Source organism: Balaenoptera ricei, chromosome 1, assembly GCF_028023285.1.
Source record: "Balaenoptera ricei isolate mBalRic1 chromosome 1, mBalRic1.hap2, whole genome shotgun sequence".
Taxonomy (NCBI): domain Eukaryota; kingdom Metazoa; phylum Chordata; class Mammalia; order Artiodactyla; family Balaenopteridae; genus Balaenoptera; species Balaenoptera ricei.
The window spans coordinates 98,156,031-98,180,641 of NC_082639.1; the positions used below are offsets into that span (position 1 = coordinate 98,156,031).

Consider the following 24,611-nt stretch of genomic DNA (forward strand, 5'->3'; position numbering starts at 1 on the left):
AAGGACTTAGAAATTGATCCACTTTGGAGAGCTGAACAATTAAACACAAATGATTGATGGCATTTATTGCCTAATTAAATTACCTTAAAATACAGTAGATATAGCAGAGCCAAAAATTCTTATCATCGGTTTGCCTAAGTATAAAGTAAAATTGTGGGCTCCTAAAATTTTTTGTTATTTGATTTTGTTTAAATAAAAGTGGGAATAATTTTTATCAACAAACAGGAAACTGGAAAAGCAAACTGTAGTACATAGCTATAACAGAAAGACCTATCACCACTAAAAGGCTTAAAGAAATTTTCAGTAAGATGGGAAAATGTTTATGGTAAAAATCTTAGTAAAAAAAAAAATGAAACAAGAAGATATGAAAAAGTATCTCAACTAACTTTTAAAAAATGCATGTGGCTTCCCTGGTGGCACAGTGGTTGAGAATCTGCCTGCTAATGCAGGGGACATGGGTTCGAGCCCTGGTCTGGGAAGATCCCACATACCGCAGAGCAACTAGGCCCGTGAGCCACAACTACTGAGCCTGCACGTCTGGAGCCTGTGCTCCGCAACAAGAGAGGCCACGATAGTGAGAGGCCCGCGCACTGCGATGAAGAGTGGCCCCCGCTTGCCACAACTAGAGAAAGCCCTTGCACAGAAATGAAGACCCAACACAGCCAAAAATAAATAAATAAACAAATGTGGGGTTTAAAAAAAAAATGCATGAATTACAACACAGAGGAAATACACTAAAATATTAACAATAGGTAGTGGAATTTTGAGTGATTTTACTTTTCTGCTTTTGGGTACTTTATACTTTTTAGTATAAATAAATGAGGGAAATACAGAAAGCTTAACGTAATAGAACTATAGCTTAGATAAGGGAATTTTCACCCTCGAAAATATAATGTGTGAACAAAATAGAAGTATCTGATGCAGCCTAGAGGAAGGACCTTCAAGAACAAGTTAGTCGGTTTATCCAGCACTGCCAAGGAAGAGTGAAGCAAATGCATCAGACCTAGATGGCACTCAATGTTAAAATCAACCATTCTGCTTCTATCATACTTCAGTTCGATGTTTATCAAGCAAAATTATGGTTTTAATTGGCTTTCTCATACATTTTGATAGAATGCACTGGTTATACCAACTTGTTTCTTATGTTATTCTAGTTCATACATCAGTTTCCTGTGAGTTGGTTGGTATGAGTCAGCTCTGGAGCAATCAGTCAATTCTTGGTGCCCTGATATGATCAAATTTATGAACCTACAAAGCTGAGGACTGCCTGCTGAGCTACAGTACTCACACTGTAAAGTATGTGACCACTGATCTCACTAGAACACACACCCACCACTTGTCTCTCTCCCACATTACGGCTCTAATTTTAAGATCACAGTCTCAGAATTGGCCACTCTGCTGCCTCTCCTTTCCAAGCTTTCTAAGAGGTACCTTTTTTAATTCTCAGGAGAAAGCAACATGGGAAGCAATATTTCCAAACTTGAACCAAACAATAGTAAGTCCGGGACAGAACCCATTACCTGTCTCACTGCTGAGTTAAAAGGGACAGGAATCACTGGAAACTGCTGAAGGGCTGTATAGAGACAACATTTCCAAAGTTGGAAAAATCAGATTTTACCATGACACAGGGTCTAATGCCAAGAAGAGTGAAAAGGGGAACAAGGAAGAATGATCTGATCCTCCAAATTTGAGTAAAGGGTGTCTCTGTGCTCAATATTAGACCATCTGGGTAGTTTACGAGACTCTGGCTCCCTTCCCTAACTGCTATTCTATTTGTGGCATAAGTATTAGGAAAGCTCACTAAGGCTGCCTTTGGCTAGTCACTGTTAATAGCTGCCCTGAAAAACAAATGAACAAAAAAAGGCAGCAATTCCGAAGGTCAGATTCCCCAGGACTTTGGGAAATGCTAGTTCTGGGTTTCACTTTTGGTTCTTTACCCCCTGGCCTTGAAATTCTCTGCTTAAGTCCCAGGAAGCATTTGTCCCTAGGGTCTTATTAAAATCTTTAAGGGAGCATCCTGCAATGTTTTTATCAAAGGGACATATGGGGCTGCGGAAATACTAGGCTCTTCTTTCATTTGTGTAGCTGATCGTTGTTTAAGTTCCTGATCTAGTTTTCACGTTAAAGTACACAATGTTCTCTCCTTTTGAGGAGCTGTAGCCCTATCGTTAGTCTCCACTGGTTGCTTGGATAAGGTGGGGTATGTGGGTGCCCTTAAGCTGGAGAGAGACGTGGCAGATGCACTAATGCCCTTCGTGTTCTCTCAAAGACAGACAAAGCACCCACTCCACAGCAGCCCCGGCAGTGACCTCTGCACCCTGCTTCTCTTGCCACCCCGAGTAAGCAAGCATCCTCCCACCCATTTCATCTCATACCGCATGGCATTTGATTTTGTGTTGAATGCTTTGCCTTATGGACTTGGGGAGGGAGGTCTGAGGAGAAGGGACCAGAAACAGAGGAGGAACTAAATCAGTTTTTTACCTTCAGAGTGTGTTTCTTAACCTGGGGTCCCCCAAGCCTCGAGAGATTCATGAATTCCCTAAGCTTATAGATAAAATTTGCTGTGTGCAGTCCTGTGAACATTTTTAAGGGGGAAGAGAGCCACAGCTTTTATTGAGCCCTCAAATGGATCTGGAACCCCAAAACCAAAAGTTGAAAACCCAGGGGTGAGATTGAAAGTTAACTAACCACTGTGAAAGCTATTTCAGGGATTTACCCATAGGTGGGAAAGGTCACCCTCTGGTCTTTAGGAAAGGACTTCAAAAAGCCCAGCGGGTCATCTGCTCATTTTCTTCGCCACAACAGCAATGAATATTTGGTCTTAACCTTTCTTGGTGGGGTTCTACTGACACTGCTGCTGATGGCCCTTGCCTTCCTCATCATAAAGAGCTACAGAAAATGTAAGTCTCCAAGAGCTGCGACAGCCCTTCTTTTTCTGTCTTCTAGAATAGAGTTAGCTTTAAAGGGGAGTAAAATTTGCATAGCCCACCCTCTCTACAGACCGAGGACTCAAATCCCTTTACTTCTCTCCTGGCCCTCCCCACCCTCCACCCCACCCTCCACCCTGCCCACCTCCAACACCTCCACCCCACCCCATCCCTTCACCCAAGATTGAAGAGAGAAGCTTCCAATTCCTCCAGACCCCATTGGTGAGACTTGTCCCTCTTCTTCCTGGCACTTGTGGCAGGTCACTCCAGTCCCCGGGTCCTGGATCCTCACTCAGTTCCTCCAGCCGAGGTAAGACGACCATGCTGTTTCCTGGATATGGAGGCCTGCTGCCAGTGGAATTTCCTTCTATCGACTAGAGTAGTGTTATTTCTCTGGACACTGGGCAAGTGATTCTTTGAAGGGCTCTTCTGATCTCTTTAAGTTGCTTCTAAATGTCACTTGCTTCTAAGAGATACCTTCCTCCAAATTGAACTCACTCATTCCTCCTCCTTCTTCCTGTGTAGTTTTCACCCCCAGAGGAGGCACTTACCTATGCCAACATGACTTTCAAAATCTCGAAAAAAAAGAGCAATCACCTGACCATGAACCATTCTTCAGACTCGGACTCCATTGTCTATGCTCAAATTAAAGTAACAAACTCACCTTGCCTTTCCAGTGAGGTGTGAGTCCCGTTCCTCTCATCTCAGCTCCATTGTCTTCATACATCACTTTCCCTTTTAACAAATTTTGGACTACGACCTGGGTGAAACCACAGTCGGAGTTGTCTGGGTGTGATCAGGCAATGCTAGCCAGCAGTTTTGAAGACCAAGGGTCAGTCTTTTTCCTGGCCTGAGAAAAGATTGCTGGCCCTTCCACTTGGACAGACAGCCAATTAGCCCCTTGAGGGCTGAGACTGCCTTCCTTGTCCCCTTCCAAGTGTGTGGCACAGAGCTCAGGGCACAAAGAGTATTCCCTCAGCAACATTGATCAACTTGGGACAAGTCAACCAAATGAACAATCTAGAGAGGGTTACAAATAAAAGCAAACTCTCTGCAATGCTGGCTCTTTCTCCATCATTGGTGTGTCTTTCCCCATCACCTCCAGAGGTGCAGAGCTCATCCACAGCCAGAAAAGCCTAAGGAGGTGATGGTACTCTGGAACTAACTCAGGATCGATTGGGGCACAGGTCTCAAACTCTACCACTAACTAGCTGCCTTCATTCATTGCGGCAAGTATGTTAAAGTTTTGAAGCTTCAATTTCCTCATCTTGAAAACAGAACTAATAACACTTATCTCTTAATGTAAGAATAAATGAGATATCATACATGTAAGTACTCTGTACATCCCAGAGCTCTACACAAATACAAGGTCTCTATTGGCTAAAGCACTATTCAAATGTGGATGTCCATCTCCGTTCTATAGCATATGATATATGCCTAACACTCTATGGGAACTAAAGATTAATCTAAATGTTAACCACCTCTGCCAAATCCCAATGAATAACCCCATAGACGATCTTAGTAAAAATATGAATAAGATTATTTTTTACTAGGTAAGATTATTCTAACTCTCCTATGTAAACAATAAACAAGAAAGCAAATCCAGGAAAATTCATAAAAATAAGCAAATAAAATATGGGAAGGCTGGCCTTAACAGCTAACTAAAATTACTGTTTTCTTAAGAATGTCTAATTAAAACATGTTAATGGTTCATGAATAAATAAATAAAGGGATAAAATAGAAAGACCAGAAATAGACCAAAAATACATGGGGAAGTTTAGAGTATGATGAAGATGGCATATCAAATCATTTGGGGGAAATTAGTTTATTCATAAATGGTGTTGAGACTATTAGGTAACCATGTAGATGAGAATAAGATCAGATCTATATCTTACTCCTGGTATCAAAATTCCAGATGTGTGAAAAATTTTTTAAAAATCGTAAAAGTACTGGAAGAAAATATGGGAGGACTTTTAAAACAACAGAGTGGAGCATGACTTTGAATGAAGGACACCTGTTTAATAAACCAGGAAAGACTAATTAGCTTGACTTACAAAGTAATATTCAAAAGACAAAAGACAAATGACATGTTGGGAAAATACTTGCAGAGCATCTTGTAGACAAAGGGCTGATTTTCTTAATCTATTAAGAGTTCCTATAAATCAACAGGGAAAAAAACAACAACTCAATAGAAAAGAAAAAGAACAATGGATAATGTTGGGCTAGTCACAGAAGAGGAAATATAAATCCCTTTAAACATATGAAGAGAAACTCAACTTTACTCATATTAAGAGAAATCATAATTAGAGCTACAATTAGATGATATTTTTCATCAATAAGATTAGCAAAATTCAAAAAGTTTGCTAACAAAACGTTTGGGCAAGATTGCGGGGAACTAAGACACACATATACTACTGGTAGGAGAGTGAGTTGACACAACTACTGTGAAAAGCATTTTGGCAACAGCTAACAACATTTCTAATTCTATTTCTAAGAATGTATCCTACTTAAACATGTGGGAAGTCACTATGTAACTTGAATTGCAGCATTCATCAAACTGACTAAAACTTAGTGAGTCTTGTTATACTCCAATCACTATTCTGAGTGCTTGGTGTGTGGTCATGGAATCCCCACAAGACACTAGGAGGTTACAGTTATTATTATTCTCATTTTTAGATACAAAAATGGAGGCACAGAGAGGTCAAACAACTCACCTGAGTTCACACTGTTACACACTATTACTGAGTTTGCACCTGTATTTGTACTTATTTAGTCTGTCTCTAAAAGAAAACACCACTAACTGATCTTAGTAATTGCCCCTGGGGAGAGGAATGTGATAACTGAGGGACTGAGGGGCAGGGATGGGAGGAGGTATGCTTTCCCTTAAAAACATTTTTGTAACTTTTGAAGTTCTTCATTTACCTTGTTGAGGATTTTCAGGGAGCCTGATACCTAGTGTTCACATTTCCCACCTGAATTCTAGACCAACTGAGAAATAAGAGGACTCAGGATCTGGAGAACAAAGTAGTATCTTTATTACAAACATAGGAGAATATAAGCATAAACCATAGCTGCAGAGAAGTGGGCTTCAGAACCCTGAACTCCATGCACCATGGCGAGCCCCCGCCCCTCCCGGCAACCCAAACAGAGGCTCACCTGCCCCCAGGAGTTGCAGAAGAGACCATGTGCTCTTTGAAAGCTGCACACAAGAGATTTAAAAATGAAGAGGAAGGAGATTGGTTCAAGATGGCAGAGTAGAAGGACATGCGCTCACTCCCCCTTGCAAGAACACCTGAATCACAGCTAACTGCTGGACAATCATTGGCAGGAAGACACTGGAACTCACCGGAAAAGATACCCCACATCCAAAGACAACAGAGAAGCCACAGTGAAATGGTGGGCGGGGCACAATCACAATAAAATCAAATCCCATAACCACTCGGTGGGTGACTCACAAACTGGAGAACACATACCACAGAAGTCCACCCACTGGAGTGAGGGTTCTGAGCCCCAAGTCAGTCTTCCCAACCTGGGGGTCCAGCAATGGGAGGAGGAATTCCCAGAGAATCGGGCTTTGAAGGCTGGCGGGATTTGATTGCAGGACTTTGACAGGACTGGGGGAAACAGAGACTCCACTCTTGGAGGTCACACACAGGGTAGTGTGCACATCAGGACCCAGGCGGAGGGAGCAGTGACCCCATACGAGACTGCACCAAACCTACTTGCTGGTGTTGGAGGGTCTCCTGCAGAGGCAGGGGGTGGCTGTGGCTCACGGTGGGGACAAGGACACTGGCAGCAAAGGTTCTGGGAAGTGCTCCTCGGTGTGAGCCCTCCCAGAGTCCGCCATTAGCGCCACCAAAGAGCCTGTGGCCTCCAGGGCTGGGCCGCCTCAGGCCAAACAACGAACAAGGAGGGAACTCAGCCCCACCCATCAGCAGACAAGTTGACTAAAGTTTTACTGAGCTCTGCCCACTAGAGCAACACCCAGCTGTACCCACCAACAGTCCCTCCCATCAGGAAACTTGCACAAGCCTCTTAGCCTCATCCACCAGAGGGCAGACAGCAGAAGCAAGATGAACTACAATCCTGCAGCCTGTGGAACAAAAACCACATTCACAGGAAGATAGACAAGAAGAAAAGGCAGAGTGCTATATACCAGATGAAGGAACAAGATAAAACCCCAGAAAAACAACTAAATGAAGTGGATATAGGCAACCTGAGCCCACGTGCCACAACTACTGAAGCCTACACGCCTAGAGCCCGTGCTCTGCAACAAGAGAAGCCACCACAATGAGAAGCCCGTGCACCACAACGAAGAGTAGCCCCTGCTCACCACAGCTACAGAAAAGCCTGCGCACAACAAAGAAGACCCAAGGCAGCCAAAAATAAATAAATTAATTAATTAATTTAAAAAAAGAGAAAACAATAGAAAAGATCAGTAAAACTAAAACTGGTTCTTTGAGAAGATAACCAAAATTGATAAACCTTTAGCCAGACTCATCAAGAAAAAGGAGAGGACTCAAATCAATAAAATTAGAAATGAAAAAGGAGAAGTTACAACGGACACCGCAGAAATACAAAGCATCATAAGAGACTACTACAAGCAACTCTATGCCAATAAAATGGACAACCTGGAAGAAATGGACAAATTCCAAGACTGAGCCAGGAAGAAATAGAAAACATGAACAGACCAATTGCAAGTAATGAAATTGAAACTGTGATTAAAAATCTTCCAACAAACAGAAGTCCAGGACCAGATGGCTTCACAGGTGAACTCTATCAAACATTTAGAGAAGAGCTAACACCCATTCTTCTCAAACTCTTCCAAAAAATTGCAGAGGAAGGAACATTCCCAAACTCATTCTACAAGGCCACCATCACCCTAATACCAAAACCAGACAAAGATACTACAAAAAAGAAAATTACAGACCAATATCACTGATGAATATAGATGCGAAAATCCTTAACAAAATACTAGTAAACAGAATCCAACAACACATTAAAAGGATCATACTACATGATCAAGTGGGATTTATTGCAGGGATGCAAGGATTCTTCAATATACGCAAATCAATCATTGTGATACACCATATTAACAAATTGAAGAATAAAAACCATATGATCATCTCAATAGATGCAGAAAAAGCTTTTGACAAAATTCAACACCCATTTTGATAAAAAACTCTCCAGAAAGTGGGCAGAGAGGAAACCTACCTCAACATAATAAAGGCCATATATGACAAACCCACAGCAAACATCATTCTCAATGGTGAAAAACTGAAAGCATTTCCTCTAAGATCAGGAACAAGACAAGGATGTCCACTCTCACCATTATTATTCAACATAGTTTTGGAAGTCCTAGCCATGGCAATCAGAGAAGAAAAAGAAATAAAAGGAATACAAATTGGAAAGAAGAAGTAAAACTGTCACTGTTTGCAGATGACATGATACTATATATAGATAATCCTAAAGATGCCAACAGAAAACTACTAGAGCTAATTAATGAATCTGGTAAAGTTGCAGGATACAAAATTAATGCACAGAAATCTCTTGCATTCCTATACACTAACAACAAAAGATCAGAAACAGAAATTAAGGAAACGATCCCATTCACCATTGCAACAAAAAGAATAAAATACCTAGGAATAAACCTACCTAAGAAGGTAAGAGACCTGTACTCAGAAAACTATAAGACACTGATGAAAGAAATCAAAAATGACACAAACAGATGGAGAGATATACCATGTTCCTGGATTAGAAGAATCAATATTGTGAAAATGACTATACTACCCAAAGCAATCTACAGATTCAATGCTGTCCCTATCAAATTACCAATGTCATATTTTACAGAACTAGAATTTAAAAATCTTAAAATTTGTATGGATTCACAGAAAACCCCCAGTAGCCAAATCGATCTTGAGGGAAAAAAACGGAGCTGGAGGAATCAGACTCCCTGACTTCAGACTATACTACAAAGTTACAGTAATCAAGACAATATGGTACTGGCACAAAAACAGAAATATAGATCAATGGAACAGCATAGAAAGCCCAGAGATAAACCCACGCACCTATGGTCAACTAATCTATGACAAAGGAGACAAGGCTATACAATGGAGAAAAGACAGCCTCTTCAATAAGTGGTGCTGGGAAAACTGGACAGCCACATGTAAAAGAATGAAATTAGAACACTCCCTAATACCATATACAAAAATAAACTCAAAATGGATTAAAGACCTAAACACAAGACCAGACACTATAAAACTCCTAAAGGAAAACATAGGAAGAAACTTCTTCTTTTTTTTTTTTTTAAGATTTTTCCAGGGTTTTCTTTTTTTTTTTTTTTAATTTATTTATTTCTTCATTTGTCTTTGGCTGTGCTGGGTCTTCATTTCTGTGCGAGGGCTTTCTCTAGTTGCGGCAAGCGGGGACCACTCTTCATCACAGTGCGTGGGCCTCTCACCATCGCGGCCTCTCTCGTTGCGGAGCACAGGCTCCAGAAGCACAGGCTCAGTATTTGTGGCTCACGGGCCCAGTTGTTCCGCGGCATGCGGGATCCTCCCAGACCAGGGCTCGAACCCATGTCCCCTGCATTGGCAGGTGGACCCTCAACCACTGTGCCACCAGGGAAGCCCAGGAAGAACCCTCTTTGACATGAATCACAGCACTATCTTTTTTGACCCACCTCCTAGAGTAATGGAAATAAAAACAAAAATAAACAACTGGGACCTAATGAAACTTAAAAGTTTTTGCACAGCAAAGGAAACTCTAAACAAGATGAAAAGACAACCCTCAGAATGGGAGAAAATATTTGCAAACAAATCAACGGATAAAGGATTAATCTCCAAAATATATGAACAGCTCATGCAGCTCAATATTAAAAAAACAAACAACCCAATCAAAAAATGGGCAGATCTAAATAGACATTTCTCCAAAGAAGATATACAGATGGCCAAGAAGCACATGAAAAGCTGCACAGCACCACTAATTATTAGAGAAATGCAAATCAAAACTACAATGAGGTATCACCTCACACCAGTCAGAATGGGCATCATCAGAAAATCTACAAACAATAAATGCTGGAGAGGGTGTGGAGAAAAGGGAACCCTCTTTCACTGTTGGTGGGAATGTAAATTGATACAGCCACTATGTAGAACAGTGTAGAGGTTCCTTAAAAAACTAAAAATAGAATTACCATATGACCCAGCAATCCCACTACAGGGCATATATCCAGAGAAAAGCATAATTCAAAAAGACACATGCACACCAGTGTTCATTGCAGCACTATTTACAATAGCCAGGTCATGGGAGCAACCTAAATGCCTGTCAACAAACGAATGGATAAAAAAGATGTGGTACATATACACAATGCAATATTACTCAGCCACACAAAGGAATGAAATTGGGTCGTTTGCAGAGACATGGATGGACCTAGAGACTGTCATACAGAGTGAAGTAAGTCAGAGAAAAACAAATATGATATATTAACACATATACGTGGAATCTAGAAAAATGGTACAGAGGAAGCAGTTTGCAAAGCCGAAGTAGAGACCCAGATATAGAGATCAAAAGTATGGACACCAAGGGGGGAAAGCACAGGGGCTCGGGTTGGTGGTGGGATGAACTGGGAGATTGGGATTGACATATATACACTAATATGTATAAAATAGATAACTAATAAGAACATGCTGTATAAAAAAATGAAATAAAATTTAAAAAAAAAAAAGAAGAAGAAGGGCAGAGTAGGCACACCTGGTTCCTACCCCCAGACTCACTCATCAGACAGACCACTCCACGTCTGCTGGGGTGTCACTGAGGAGTGTCCCCCCAGAAGAGCTCAGTCCACAGGGAAGGAAGCTTCCTCCACGAATCTCTCTTAAAAAACATTAAGTAATATTTTTGAATATCAAGGTAAGGAAATTAAAGTGCAAAGAGATGACATAATTTACCCAATGTCTCCCAGCTAGTAAGTGGCAGAACAAAATTTAAATCAAGTCCTCTCACTTCAAATTCCTTGCATCTTGCCTCCACACCAAGCTGTCCCAGAGTACGTATAGTGGCAGAGAAACTAGAAGAGTAAAGCCAGGGGATGTGTTCGAGAGAGCATGTTCACTCTGAGATGGAGCGGCTACTCCTGACAGCTGGATATGGAGGGGAAGACAGAGGAAGAGAGAGTTGATAAAGGAGCCCCCATCACCACCCACAGTGCAGCCAGCTGCACAAGGTCAGCAGAGCGCCAGGAATGCCCTTCTCCCCTGGCTGGCTGTGGCGTGCATCCTTGGGTAGGACTCTCTCAGTTTCAGCTGAAACTCTGAGCTGACATCAAGCAATTCTACCAACATTGAAGCTAGAAGCCACATCAGCTTTCCAGTTCAGGGCCAGTACCTTATGAGCAGCTACAAGAGGAGACATAAACATCGTCCTATGGCCACACAATACGTGAAATATCAGATTAATTGCTCCTCCGTCTGTTTTCTTGAAGCTTCCCAGTTTTAATAGCACAGGCTTGCATTTACAAAGTCTTGGTTTTTTGTCTTCTTATCATGAAAACTGGTGCATGGCTAGCCTTGCTGGAAGATGAAATGAGTAATTAAATAATTGACCACAGATTCAACAAGTCTTTGCTTGGTATGGGAAGAAAAATGGTTGTGGATGCTGGATCATGGAACCAGAGCAAACCTGTAGGATTCTCAGGGGAAATAGTTTTCCAGATAGGTAAGTGTAAACCTTCCAAGACATCTATGGATGTCTTCATCTGTTGTGGAAGATTGCTGTCTACTATCTTGCCTTGTGTAGTGGGATGTACAAGCCCACTTGTACATCCAGTGTACAAGGCCAGCCCGGACTGGATTGCTATTTGCAGAACTGGTGGGCTAGTGGCTTCTTTATGCAAATTCAATACATGGCCACAGGGGAAGGATTGGGGTTGTTTTGTGGCTGAGGCGAGAGACAGCACGATTTTTTTTTTTAAACATCCTTATTGGAGTAAATTACTTTACAATGGTGTGTTAGTTTCTACTGTATAACAAAGTGAATCAGCTATACATATACATATATCCCCATATCTCCTCCCTCTTGCGTTTCCCTCCTACCCTCCCTATCCCACCCGTCTAGGTGGTCACAAAGCACTGAGCTGATTTCCCTGTGCTATGCGGCTGCTTCCCACTAGCTATCTATTTTACATTTGGTAGTTTATATAAGTCCATGCCACTCTCTCACTTCATCCCAGCTTACCCTTCTCCCTCCCCATGTCCTCAAGTCCATTCTCTACATCTGTGTCTTTATTCCTGTCCTGCCTCTAGGTTCTTCAGAACCATTTTTTTTTTTTAATTTTTTTAGATTCCATATATATGTGTTAGCATACGGTATTTGTTTTTCTCTTTCTGAGTTACTTCACTCTGTATGACAGACTGTAGGTTCGTCCACCTCACTACAAATAACTCAATTTCATTTCTTTTTATGGCGCGTACAATTCCATTGTATATATGTGCCACATCTTCTTTATCCATTCCTCTGTCGATGGACACTTAGGTTACTTCCATGTCCTGGCTATTGTAAATAGTGCTGCAATGAACATTGTGGTACATGACTCTTTTTGAATGATGGTTTTCTCAGGGTATATTTGCCCAGTAGTGGGATTGCTGGGTCATATGGTAGTTCTATTTGTAGTTTTTTAAGGAACCTCCATACTGTACTCCATAGTGGCTGTATCAATTTACATTCCCACCAACAGTGCAAAAGAGTTCCCTTTTCTCCACACCCTCTCCAGCATTTATTGTTTGTAGATTTTTTGACGAAGGCCATTCTGACCGGTGTGAGGTGATACCTCATTGTAGTTTCGGTTTGCATTTGAGAGACAGCACTTTTGTTGTTGTTTGATCTGAGACTCTGGGAGGGAGGGGGACCAGCTGTGTGGGAACACGGAGGATGGCAGGAATGGACTGACATCCACACTCCCTCCTCTCCCCATCAGGGTGCTGAGTAGCTTTGAGTTCCCTACCTATGGAGAGAAGGTTTAGGGTGGAAGCTGAAGGAACTGTGCTCATAGAAGAGTTTGTGAGAGCCTGGACCTACACGTGCAGGGCATGTGCAGAACCCTCTCCCAGCCCTGCTCAGACCAGAGGGCCACTGAGTGTCCTGAGTGCAGAGACTGGCCAGCACCCTATCAGAAGAGACTGGAAGAGCAGGGTTTTTATGAGAGCAACAGAGGCAGTGGTGGGGAGCTGCCAGGGTCTGAAATAGCAGGAGAGACACTCTATGGGAAGAGAGGGTGCAGACATTCAGGTAGGAGCTAAGAGTTTGGGTAATTCTGCCATTAATGACAATATCACCTCACCTGCACCCACAATTGCTGATGCCCCCGTATTGATTTGTGTTTCCTGATGTGAATGAATATTTCTCTTAATTTATCACACCTTGGTTTCTCACTGATCAGAAGCAGTATCCATTCAGTCTGGTGGCAGTTTCCCATACAGGACTGTCTTTGAGCCAAGAGAATCTAAGAACTCCTGATTTAGCCTCTCTCCCTTTCTTTGGGTAGAACAGCATGTAATACCAATTCAGAAGTAAATTGGAATACTATACTTTAAAAGAAACTTTTCCAGAAATACTTTCCCAGTGATATCCTGAGAGAAGTTAGTCACACCTTGGAGTTCATTCAACACTGGGTCAGAAATGTATTGGCTAAGGAATACAACACAAGTGATCTCCTGGCCCCCTGACCAAGATCCAGCCCTCTTCTTCACTTCCGACAAGCCGAGTGCGTGAGAACTAAGATCTTGAGATGTTATCCGACCGTGGCCTTGCTTAGGCGTGGCCTAGCACAGCCCCTCTGGCTGCCACTGTTCTTATGTAACTGCAAATGATCGCTGGCAAGGTTAGAGGGGCCTTCAGAATGCCTGAGATCAGAATCAGTCCTCAAGATGTGGGCTGGTTGTCATGGTGACTCTATTGTAGCATCATTTTATTTTTCAACTAAATAAAAGAAATCTTCAGTCCCATCTGTTCAGTATGAGCCATTGCCTTTGGAGTCAGGACATGAGAGAGGGGTTTCAAAGAGTCATCTACTTTGTTGGAAACAGAAAAGGAAAATTGAGTTGAGATTTGTTGCCTACCTCTGCTGGGTGTTTCTGCAGCAAAAGTGGCAAACTCTGTCATGGGTGCTTCATGGAGACCAAACACCAAAGTTTGTTTTCAGGGTGGAAATCAGACGTCATGACTTTAAAGGTCATCAGTCAGTCAGCAGGAAAGCTTGGTGCGTGGGGCCTGCGTTCACCTCTCACCAAGCTCTGGTGACGTGAATGCAACTGGACTCCTTCAGAGCCCATAAAGGCCCCTGATCGCGGCTGTCACATTCCCATTGCCTAAGTGTGAGGAAGCAGGCCATGGCTAAACCAAGTTGTACAACTCCTTGCTAAAAAAGAATAGGGTTGGGTTCCATTGCTTCAACTTGCATAGCACCGCACATCTCTCCTTCAGAGTACTTACTCTAGTTGATGATCTCACTTGTGTTTGTGTGTGTGTGTGTGTGTCTGAGATGGTTTGCCTACTTCCCACTCTACATTATATGCTCCATGAAGACAGATGCTATTTCTTTGGCTCAGCTGCGTATCCCAGAATCTGGCATGGTACTTGTTTATTGAATGAATGAATGAATGAATGAGTGAATTAGTAAAAAATCCTGGGGAGTATGGGGTCCTCAATTTATAGAGAAGAAAACAGGCCCAGAGAAGTAACAAGTTTCCCAAGGTCATGCCTTAAGGAAGTGACAATGATTTTTGCAAAAACCTAGACTCAAATTGTGTCCCAAAGGGAGGGGTCTTGGGTAAAACCAAGCGAGATGTTGCTTTGTCTGCTTCCCCCACCTCCACAGTTCCCACAGCTCTTAAACGGCAAAAGACCAGAAATGCCATGGGAGCCACTGCTTTGATTTCTTAGGGCTTCCGCTCTGCCCCCAGGGCCAAATTATCACAGACAGAGAATGAGACCTCACAGCCTTAGCTTTGGATTTCAGATATGTCTGGCTGTAGACCCTTGTGTTTCATTAACAGGTGTTTCTGGTTTGTTTGTGTTCCCTCATTCTCTAAAATGTTGTTTTCTACATTTCCATACGCAGAGGAGGTTGGGGTCTGTTTTGTAATTATGCCTACAGTCTCTCCATTGCCCAGGATATTTCTGTGGCTTCTGAGCATAAAAAGAAAAAAACAAAAAACCTAGTAGACAAACAGTGGCACTTGTCTGTGATGCTCTCTCTACCCTGTGTCCACTTGAGAGGTTAGCCAATTCACCACATGGTGGCCTTCTTCTATTTAGGAACAGGGCGCCCTACAGATCAGGGAGTGGTGGGCACAGGGCCCAGGATAGAAGAGTCAAGGAGAGAACTTACCAGAAGTGTGGGGATCACAGAGGAAGCTTGGCTTCTTTTCTGGCTTCTGGCTAGGCCTTTACCTGCAATCGCCCAAGGGCAGAAGGAGGCACAAAGCTGAAAGGCCACTCCTCCCATGGCTCAAGGCTGGGCCTGAGGCCCTTGGGCCTGTCCTCTTCCTTTCCTGACCCTTCTTCTCAAGGAGACCTTTCTATGCCTGCTTACCCAGGGGCCCCAGAAGCTCCTCTGACGTCTCAGCCTCCCTCCTCTCTGGTCTACACACACCTCCACTTATGAGGGCTACAGTGCTCTCTCTGCCACCTCTCAGGGAGCATTTGTCACTGTGAAACAGAATTGCCCCTAGCCCATGGGCAGGCTGCACAGGATTCCAGGGGTCCAGGCAAAAAGAAGAGGGTCACATTCACCCATTTGAAAGCTGTTCCTTGACCCCTTTCATTTTCCCCAATTCCCACCCACACCACCCCAACTGCTACCTACCCCTTCTACTCATTTGACCTCTCTTTCTTCTGGACAAATGACTGATTATAGAGATGATCCCCAAGCCCGTGATCAGCATGCAAATGATGAGAATGGTCATCCTGGAAGGAATCAGAGACAGCATCCATGGCCCTTGGAAGACACCATCTTTTGGTTCTCTGCTCAGGATCCCCTTTTCTGGGACCCGTCCCCTCTCCCTGCCCCTGCTCTCGCCCAGTTTCAGCAGCACCTGGCAACCTGGATTCCTTCAGAGCACCCGTCTCCTCCAGACCACACTTGATTGGACCTGGGGTGGGTGTCTGACCAACCTGGGCCCAGTCCCCTCCTCGGGAACTAACATGGGACTGGGAGTGGGAGGATGCAGCCTCAGGCTGGCGAGTCTCTTGAACAGGAGAAAATTAAACTCGGCAGCTAGAAATGGATTATCTTCTCCTATGGCAAAAACGAAATATAAAAGGGCAGTGGGGAGAGAGAGGAAGCAAACACACATAAGCGTAGCAGATTAGAGATGGAGATAAATCCTGATGGCGTTCCAGACCCTTTCTCAGGGCTACCACATCCCTGCCCTCGTATTTCATCAGACATTGCTCTCTCCTTATGAAGAATTTCCCTCTTTAACTAAAATAGCCAGAGAGCGTTCTTGCTGCTTGTGATCAAGAGTCCTAAACTATATTCTTTTGAAGGAAAATAAATAGTCACACTGAAGACAGTTCAGGAAGAGAAACAATACACTGCTGTAAAGGAGCAGGTGCAAACCCACCGTCAAGTTGTGTTGTTACTGCCCGCCCAAAGTGTGCTTGTCTCCTAAAGTCATGACTCACCTGGAGTGATCTGCCTTGTGGACAACTTTGGAAGAATTGCAGCTTCTGTTCTTGTTGCCTGATAGGTCTGTGTCAGAAAGGATTTGTTGAGAGTCAAATAAGGCCCATCCCCAGGCCCTTCCTTTGCTTTCTGCATCTCTGCACCTCTGCCTGTCATTCCCTCAGTCTCCAGAGAATTAGTGCCCTGGGTGACTGCTGGGTCAAGTCCAGCTGTTTATGTGTGCCCTGCACAGGAAAGAAGGCGGAGGGAACAAGCAGGGCTGTAATCCAGCCCATATACTCTGTTTGCCAAACCATGCACCTTGCCACTGGGATCCATGCACCTGGAGGAAGGGGCATCTTTTTCAGATTTGCACAAAGGCACTGTGTTGACTAGATATGGCCTGTGGTTAGAGAGTGCCAGGCTGAGTGCCAGTCCTATCCTTAAGGAACTGATCAGTAGGTAACATAATTGCCACATCGTGCTTCTGACAGCCACCAAAACCCAATGGGAGAAGGGCCACCATGGTCACCCAAATTGCCACCTGTGATAAGACTGGGGTGTGGGGGGTGTGTCTGTGTTTCATTTAAACTAAGGAGCACACTTAGGTGGGACTTCTCTCATCCTGAGCCTAAAACTCAGGACAGACTACACAGTTAAGTAAAAGTAGAACCACACAAAGTAGAAACACTGTAGGCGTGAAGGGTATCACACATTCAGTAAGATGCTTGCTGAACAAATAACCAGTTGGTCAAGTGTGAGCAAGGCCCTCTAGCACCAGGAGGAGGCTTCCCGGAGCTTCCCTTTAGTCCTCTGTTTTCCTACTGACATTGTGCTCTGGATTGCACTAGAAAAAGACATCCCGGGCTTCCCTGGTGGCGCAGTGGTTGAGAATCTGCCTGCCAATGCAGGGGACACGGGTTCGTGCCCCGGTCCAGGAAGATCCCACATGCCGCGGAGCGGCTAGGCCCGTGAGCCACAATTACTGAGCCTGCGCGTCTGGAGACTGTGCTCCGCAACGGGAGAGGCCGCGATAGTGAGAGGCCCGCGCACCGCGATGAAGAGTGGCCCCCGCTCTCCGCAACTGGAGAAAACCCTCGCACAGAAACGAAGACCCAACACAGCCAAAATAAATAAACAAATAAATAAATAAATTTATTAAAAAAAAAAAAAAAAAGAAAGAAAAAGACATCCCTTCTAGAAATGGAAATAATGAGAAGCCACAGGAGGAAAAGAAGAAGAAAAGAAAGATAGTACTTTCCATAAGCAGTGTGCCTGAGAGAGGTTTTCAGCATTGGACAGAAGGATTTTGGGGAGCGTCTGGAGACCCTATGCCTTCGCCCTGGCCCAAAGGAGCAACACACTGGCTTAGACAGACTCACCCCTCCAGGCTGCTCCACCCACACCCTTCTGGCAGCCTCTTGGTGCAAACTGTACTCCTTAAAAGAAAACACTGACCTCTTGGACCATATTTATCCCTGTAAATTATGAAATTATTTAAGTGGACACTTTTTTTTTAATAATACGTTTATTTTATTTTATTTTTTAAAATTAATTAATTTTATTTTTGGCTGTGTTGGGTCTTCGTTTCTGTGCGAGGGCTTTCTCCAGTTGCGGCGAGCGGGGGCCACTCTTCATCGCGGTGCGCGGGCCTCTCACTATCGCAGCCTCTCTTGTTGCCGAGCACAGGCTCCAGACGCGCAGGCTCAGTAGCTGTGGCTCACGGGCCTAGCCACTCCTCGGCATGTGGGATCTTCCTGGACCGGGGCACGAACCCGTGTCCCCTGCATTGGCAGGTGGATTCCTAACCACTGCGCCACCAGGGAAGCCCCCTAAGTGGACACTTTTTAAGGGTGCTTGTCTAGGTGCTTAGACCACTTTTTACAGCCTCAGTCACTCCTCAAGAAGTGAATCTTCAAGATTCTAGACCTGCAAGGCAATGCTCTCGCACCTGTCAGCCTCCCAAGTTCCATCAGCCAGATGGCTGTGAGGGGAGAGAGGTGTCAAGAGCACCCCAGGGCAATGGCACCTTCCTCTTCCCCGAATTCCAAGTCAATTGTCAGCATCATCAGCAGCTACCCTACTATGGAGGGAAGGAGAGGCCAGGTTACCCCAGAGAACCTAGGGGGAGCCCGAGTTGTTGCTCTCTGAGTATTTACCACACCAGCTAACATGCACTGCTGTGGGTTACCCCCAGCTGGACCCCCAACAGGCTCTTACCTCTCCCAGACCAAAAATTGTTGGCGAGGGCTCTTCTGTTGTCAGTGACAACCAGCTCTGTAAAATCCATGTCATCCCTGACAAAGTCCCGCTGGATGCCGCACCAGTACCAGCCCGTATCCTCCTTGGTCAGGCAGGACACAGTGACAATAAGCTGGTTTCCTATGTCCCTCAGGGCCACGCGGTCAGTGCTGTTGGGTGTGAAGGCAATGATGTTGCAATAGTCCTGGAAATAGCCTCGGCACCAGTATTTGGGGTGGTCCTTATAGTGGGCATCGTAGTTGCAGATGGCAGAAACTGTGTCCAGCACAAAGCTTTCCTTGACCTTTTCGTCCATGACCATAGCATCTGTGAAAACACACATAGACAAACACTATTGTTCTTTTAAACACATTGCAGTTTCTGCACCCTGGAGGAAAATTAATTAAAGCATTGGAGGCCGATTTTTGCCTGCATTGGGGTTGGCAACTGTTATGGGCTGAATAGTGTCCCCCTAAAATTTATACATTGACGTGTTAGCCACCCAGTACTTTAGAATATGACTACATTTGGATTTAGAGCCTTCAAAGAGGTAATTAACTTAAAATGGGGTCGTTGGAATGTGCCCTAATCCAATCTGACTGGTGCCCTAATAAAAAAGGAGATTAGGATACAGACAACAGATGGATGACCATGTGAGGACACAGTGAGAAGGCGGCCTTCTGCAAGCCAAGGAGAGAGACCTCAGGAGAAACCAAACCTGCCAACACCTTGATCTTGGACTTCTGGCCTCCATCACTGAAAGGAAACAAATTTCTATTGTGTAAGCCACACAGTCTGTGGTTGTTACAGGAGACCTAGCAAACTAATACAGCAACCCTGGAGAAGACTTCTTCCCTGGCCTAAGAGTGGGTAAAATATGTCTCCCCCTCTGCAAGAATTTAGGCGGCTTCTCATGTTGCTTGGGGGGGAGGGTAGAAGAACCTGAGGCTTACTGTTAGTAGAGCCTCTGCCCCTAGCCCCCCACTCCACCTTGGCATCCTCAAAAAGAAAATAAGGAGGTTTGAAAGAGAAACAAACTCACAGACATAGAAAACAAACTTATGGTTACCAAAGTGAAAAGGGCAGGGGGAGGAATAAATTAGGAGTTTGGGGTTAACAGATACACACTACTATATATAAAACAGCTAAACAACAAAGACCTACTGTATAGCACAGGGAACTATATTCAGTATCTTGTAATAATCTATAATGGAAAAAAACCTGAAAAAAGAATATATATATAAATAACTGAATCACTTTGCTGTACACCTGAAACTACACAACATTGTAAATCAAATATACTTCAATAAAATTTTAAAAAATAGAAAATAATTATAGAAAAAGAAAGTAAGGAGGTTTAGAGGCTTCTGATGGATGTATAGGGCTGAAAACAGAGATGTCTCGTTCTGTCTGTCCTCAGGGGCTAAGAGCTTCATGTTTCCTCCATACCAGACCAGTGTGGTCATATCAGTCATCTCAGGATGTTGCATAATAAGGAAGTCGTGTACTTCACATCCAGCTTGACGGTGGCTGGGGAAGTGTCTGACCAAGGAGACGAGATGGGCAACAGACACCACTCCTCCCTCAGCCTTCCAGATGTGCACTGGGGCCCCCTCAAATGCTGCCTCAAGTGTAGCTCACAGTGGGTGCTACCAGCCTACAAAACAGGCTCACATCCTTGATATCATTTGACATGGTATGATATTTTGTTCTCAGATGGACCCCATAAGAAAGATTGTGTGATACTCAGTTTACTGGCCTGAACACTGACCCAGAGAGAGGTGCAGTGACCCTCAAAAGTCACAAGGCTGGACAGTGGCAGAGCTGGGGCCAGCCCGGTCCTCTGAGTCTCATCTTCGGGGTCAGGCATGGGCAGAAAGTGGAAAGTCCCATCCTCATATATCAGCACAAATGTTTTTAAGGGGAGAAGGGGGAAAGGAAGGGGGAACTTAAACTGAGAGAGAGAATCCAGAGCCCTCATTTTAGCTGAGGGCCTCAAATTCCCCCACAACCCCTTCATCAGATCAAAGAACAAGGACTAATTTGGACAAGATCTATTTCCACCTCCTTTTATTTTCCCATCCCACTCCTTAAGTGGTTTGAGCTAATAAGCAAGAACTCCAGGTAGGAAAGGAAAAGAAAATGCACAGTCTCTGGGAAGCTTGGAGGGCTGGAGATGTTCCTTCCCCATCTCTTACCTGAAAAGACAGTCAAGGAGAGCAGAATGAAGAGCCTCATGACTGGAAGGAAGTGAACCTTCAACTGGGATGACCAGATGGACCCAGGGGTCTTAGGAATCCTAGATCTGTTTTCAGGAAACAGACATCTTTGAGTTTAAGATGGTTTTATCCTGTTTGGAGTGACCAGGGAAAAGAAGGACCAACCACTTAATCCAAGAAGTGCTACTATGTATAGGTACCCAGGTTGTGTACTGCACAAGGGTACCTCATCAGAGGGATGCCATTTGCGGACATAAACTTACTTATATAGTAATATGAGAAAATTCTGGGCTTCCCGGTAGAGCCCAGAACAGCAGTGAAGATCCCCCTCCTGGATAAATCCACTCTGGCACACAAGGCACACTCAGAAGGGCACATGCACACACACCATCACTGGCACACATTTGTCTGTGCAACAGTGCCCTGTTCTGCCAATGGTCCAGGTATCATACGAGGCCAGGCCTCTTGTCTGTTCACCACTCTTGGAAGTCCAATTCCTATTTAGCTGAGAGGAAGACTAGTAAGGAGATTCATAACTATCCTGCCTTCTGAGTGGACACTGCAGCCTCATCCAGGGAGCGGGGCTAGAGGGTGGAGCCTGAAGCAGATGTGCCTGGCATCCGGAGCATGTGAGCAGGTGAAAGTGCGGGTTTTTGGGCATCAGTAGACAGGCTGCAGCCTAAAGACATCTTGAAAGCTTTCCTGGGACAAAGCAAGGCTATCTGTCCATGCAGCAGAAGCTTCCCCTTATTCCTAATGGGACTCATATGGCCTGGCCACTGATTTTTAAAGTTTGAATTATGGAACCACCCTCAGTTGAATTTAAGCTGAATGCTTACTTATCACATCACAGAGCTAGCACTTCTCATCAAGGGCTGGACGTGGGTGATTGTCCAGGTTTTCAATAATGTCCTCTCTTGAGGAAAGAGAGCCTTTCTCTAATTCACACCAAGTCAGCATATGGGCCAGCAGCAGGCCTGCATCATGGTACATGTTTTATCTGCACCATGGTAGGTATTTTGCTTATATTGCCTCATTTATTCCTCATGAAACCTTTATGAGTTCAACAATTAAACTGCACAGGGAAAAAATGAAGCAGGAATCTATAGATTAGAAGGGCTTAAGAGACATACTGATAAAATTGCAATATATGGAATTTATTTGGATTCTGACTGAAGGAAACACTTGAGAAAATTTGGACAGTGACTAGATAGTTGATGATATTCAGAAATTATTGTTGGGGGGCAGAGTCAAGATGGCGGTGTGGGAAGATGCTGAGTTAGGCTCTCCCCACAACTAGGGCACCTGCTGGCCGCTGGTGGGGGACCCTGATGCCCAAGTAGACAGGAGGAACCCCCAAGTGAACCAGTAGGACATGGGGGCACGGAGGGGGGAGGAGAATTGGAAGACAGGCAGGATCAGTGCCCCTGAGGCTGGGGAGATCAGGAGAGGCAGGCGGGAGGGACTCTCTAGGAGGAGCAGGAGAGGAGCGGAGGATGATCGCCTGGCCCACTCAGGCCCAGGGAGGCTGCTGAGCTCCCAGGCCAGTCCCCTGCCCTGCAAGGCCCCCCAACCCCACTCCGGCCACATTGGTCCTGGGGTCATAGGAAGGAGGCTGAGGGGAGAATAGGAGAGACAGGCAAGAGGGGCCCTCCGGGACCAGGGGAGCAGGAGAGGAGAGGAGGGCATTTGCCCCACCCACTCAAGCCCAGGAAGCCTGCTGGGCTCCCAGGTGAGGTCCCCCATGCTCTGAGACCCAGGGTGGGGGACACTTCTGGGCCCCTTCTGTTCCTTGAGCCTAAGCCCCACCCCCACAGCCCCCAGGGCCTTTTCCAGCCCTGTGGGTCTTAAGCATAGGCCCCGCCCAGCACCCAAACCTCTCTCTTGCTTAGGCCCCGCCCTCCACAGCCAAGGCCTTCCCCTCCCCTTTTTTTTTCTTTTCTCTCCTCCTCTTCTTTACTGTTGTGATACTGATGTACCTTCCAGTTGTTGATTCATCTATATTTTTATTTTTATATTCTTTCTAACATATCTGTTAGTTTCCTAGTCTAATTTTATTTTTTACTTTGTTATTGTTCTCTTTTTTGATTTTTTGCCACCCCATGCAGCATATGGGATCTTGGTTCATGACCCGGGGGTTGGGCCAAATCTCCTGTGGTGGGAGCTCTGAGTCTAAAGCACTGGACTAACAGAGAACCTCAGACCCCAGGGAATATTCATCGGAGTGAGGTCTCACAGAGTTCTTCATCTCAGCACCAAGACCCAGCTCTACCCAGTAGCCTAGAAACTCCACTGTTGGAAGCCTCAGGCCAAACAACCAGTAAAACAGGAACACAATCCCACTCATTAAAAAAAAAAAAAAAATGAGTTGGCAAAAAAATATGTCACAGATTAAGGAGTAAGGTAAAAACCTACAACCAAATAAATGAAGAGGAAAGAGGCAATCTACCTGAAAAAGAATGCAGAGTAATGAGAGTAAAGATGATCCAGAATCTCGGAAATAGAATGGAGGCATGGATTCAGAAAATACAAGAAATGTTTAAAGAAGATCTAGAAGAACTAAAAAACAAACAAACAGAGATGAACAACACAATAACTGAAATGAAAAATACACTAGATGGAATCAATAACAGAATAACTGAGGCAGAAGAACGAACAAGTGAGCTGGAAGATAAAATGGTAGAAATAACTGCTGAGGAGCAGAATAAAGAAAAAAGAATGAAAAGAATTGAAGACAATCTCAGAGACCTCTGGGACAACACTAAATGCACCAACATTTGAATTATAGGTGTCCCAGAAGAAGAAGAGAAAAAGAAAGTGTCTGAGAAAATATTTGAAGGGATTATAGAAAACTCTATAATCTCTTCCTTAACATGGGAAAGGAAATAGTCACCCAAGTCCAGGAAGCACAGACAGTCCCATACAGGATAAATCCTAGGAAAAACACACCAAGACACATATTAATCAAACTAACAAAAATTAAATTCAAAGAAAAAATATTAAAAACAGCAAGGGAAAAACAAAAAATAACATATAAAGGAATCCCTATAAGATTATCAGCTGCTTTTTCAGCAGAAACTCTGCAGGCCAGAAGGGAGTGGCAGGGTATACTTAAAGTGATGAAAGAGAAAAGCCTACAACCAAGATTACTCTACCCAGCAAGGATCTCATTCAGATTTGATGGAGAAGTCTAAAGCTTTTCAGACAAGCAAAGGCTAAGAGAATTCAGCACCACCAAACCAGCTTTACAACAAATGCTGAAGAAACTTCTCTAAGTGGGAAACACAAGGGAAGAAAAAGACCCACAAAAAAAACCTCAAAACAATTAAGAAAATGGTAATAGGAACATATATATTGATAATAACCTTGAATGTAAATGGATTAAATGCCCCAACCAAAAGACACAGACTGGCTGAATGGATACAAAAACAAGACCCATATATATGCTGTCTACAAGAGACCCACTTCAGACCTAGCGACACATACAGACTGAAAGTGAGGGGATGGAAAAAGATATTCCAGGCAAATGGAAATCAAAAGAAAGCTGAAGTAGCAATACTTGTA

General features: G+C 44.2%; 2 protein-coding genes across 2 annotated transcripts; one reads left to right on the forward strand and one right to left on the reverse strand.

Annotated features, from left to right (window-relative positions):
- Nucleotides 1–2,378: 2,378 nt before the first annotated feature.
- Nucleotides 2,379–3,614, forward strand: C1H1orf162 (chromosome 1 C1orf162 homolog). Its single transcript, XM_059918262.1, has 4 exons — nucleotides 2,379–2,430; nucleotides 2,751–2,900; nucleotides 3,188–3,237; nucleotides 3,453–3,614. Exons 1-4 carry the CDS (start codon nucleotides 2,379–2,381, stop codon nucleotides 3,612–3,614), a joined length of 414 nt encoding a protein of 137 aa, XP_059774245.1.
- A 10,284-nt stretch (nucleotides 3,615–13,898) lies between these two features.
- On the reverse strand, nucleotides 13,899–21,147 carry TMIGD3 (transmembrane and immunoglobulin domain containing 3). Its single transcript, XM_059918392.1, has 5 exons — nucleotides 21,027–21,147; nucleotides 18,808–19,155; nucleotides 16,608–16,674; nucleotides 15,787–15,887; nucleotides 13,899–13,990 (listed from the first exon to the last, which is right to left on the reverse strand). The coding sequence occupies exons 1-5, from the start codon at nucleotides 21,064–21,066 to the stop codon at nucleotides 13,899–13,901; spliced, it is 648 nt and encodes a 215-aa protein (XP_059774375.1). The 5' UTR covers nucleotides 21,067–21,147.
- Nucleotides 21,148–24,611: the final 3,464 nt, after the last annotated feature.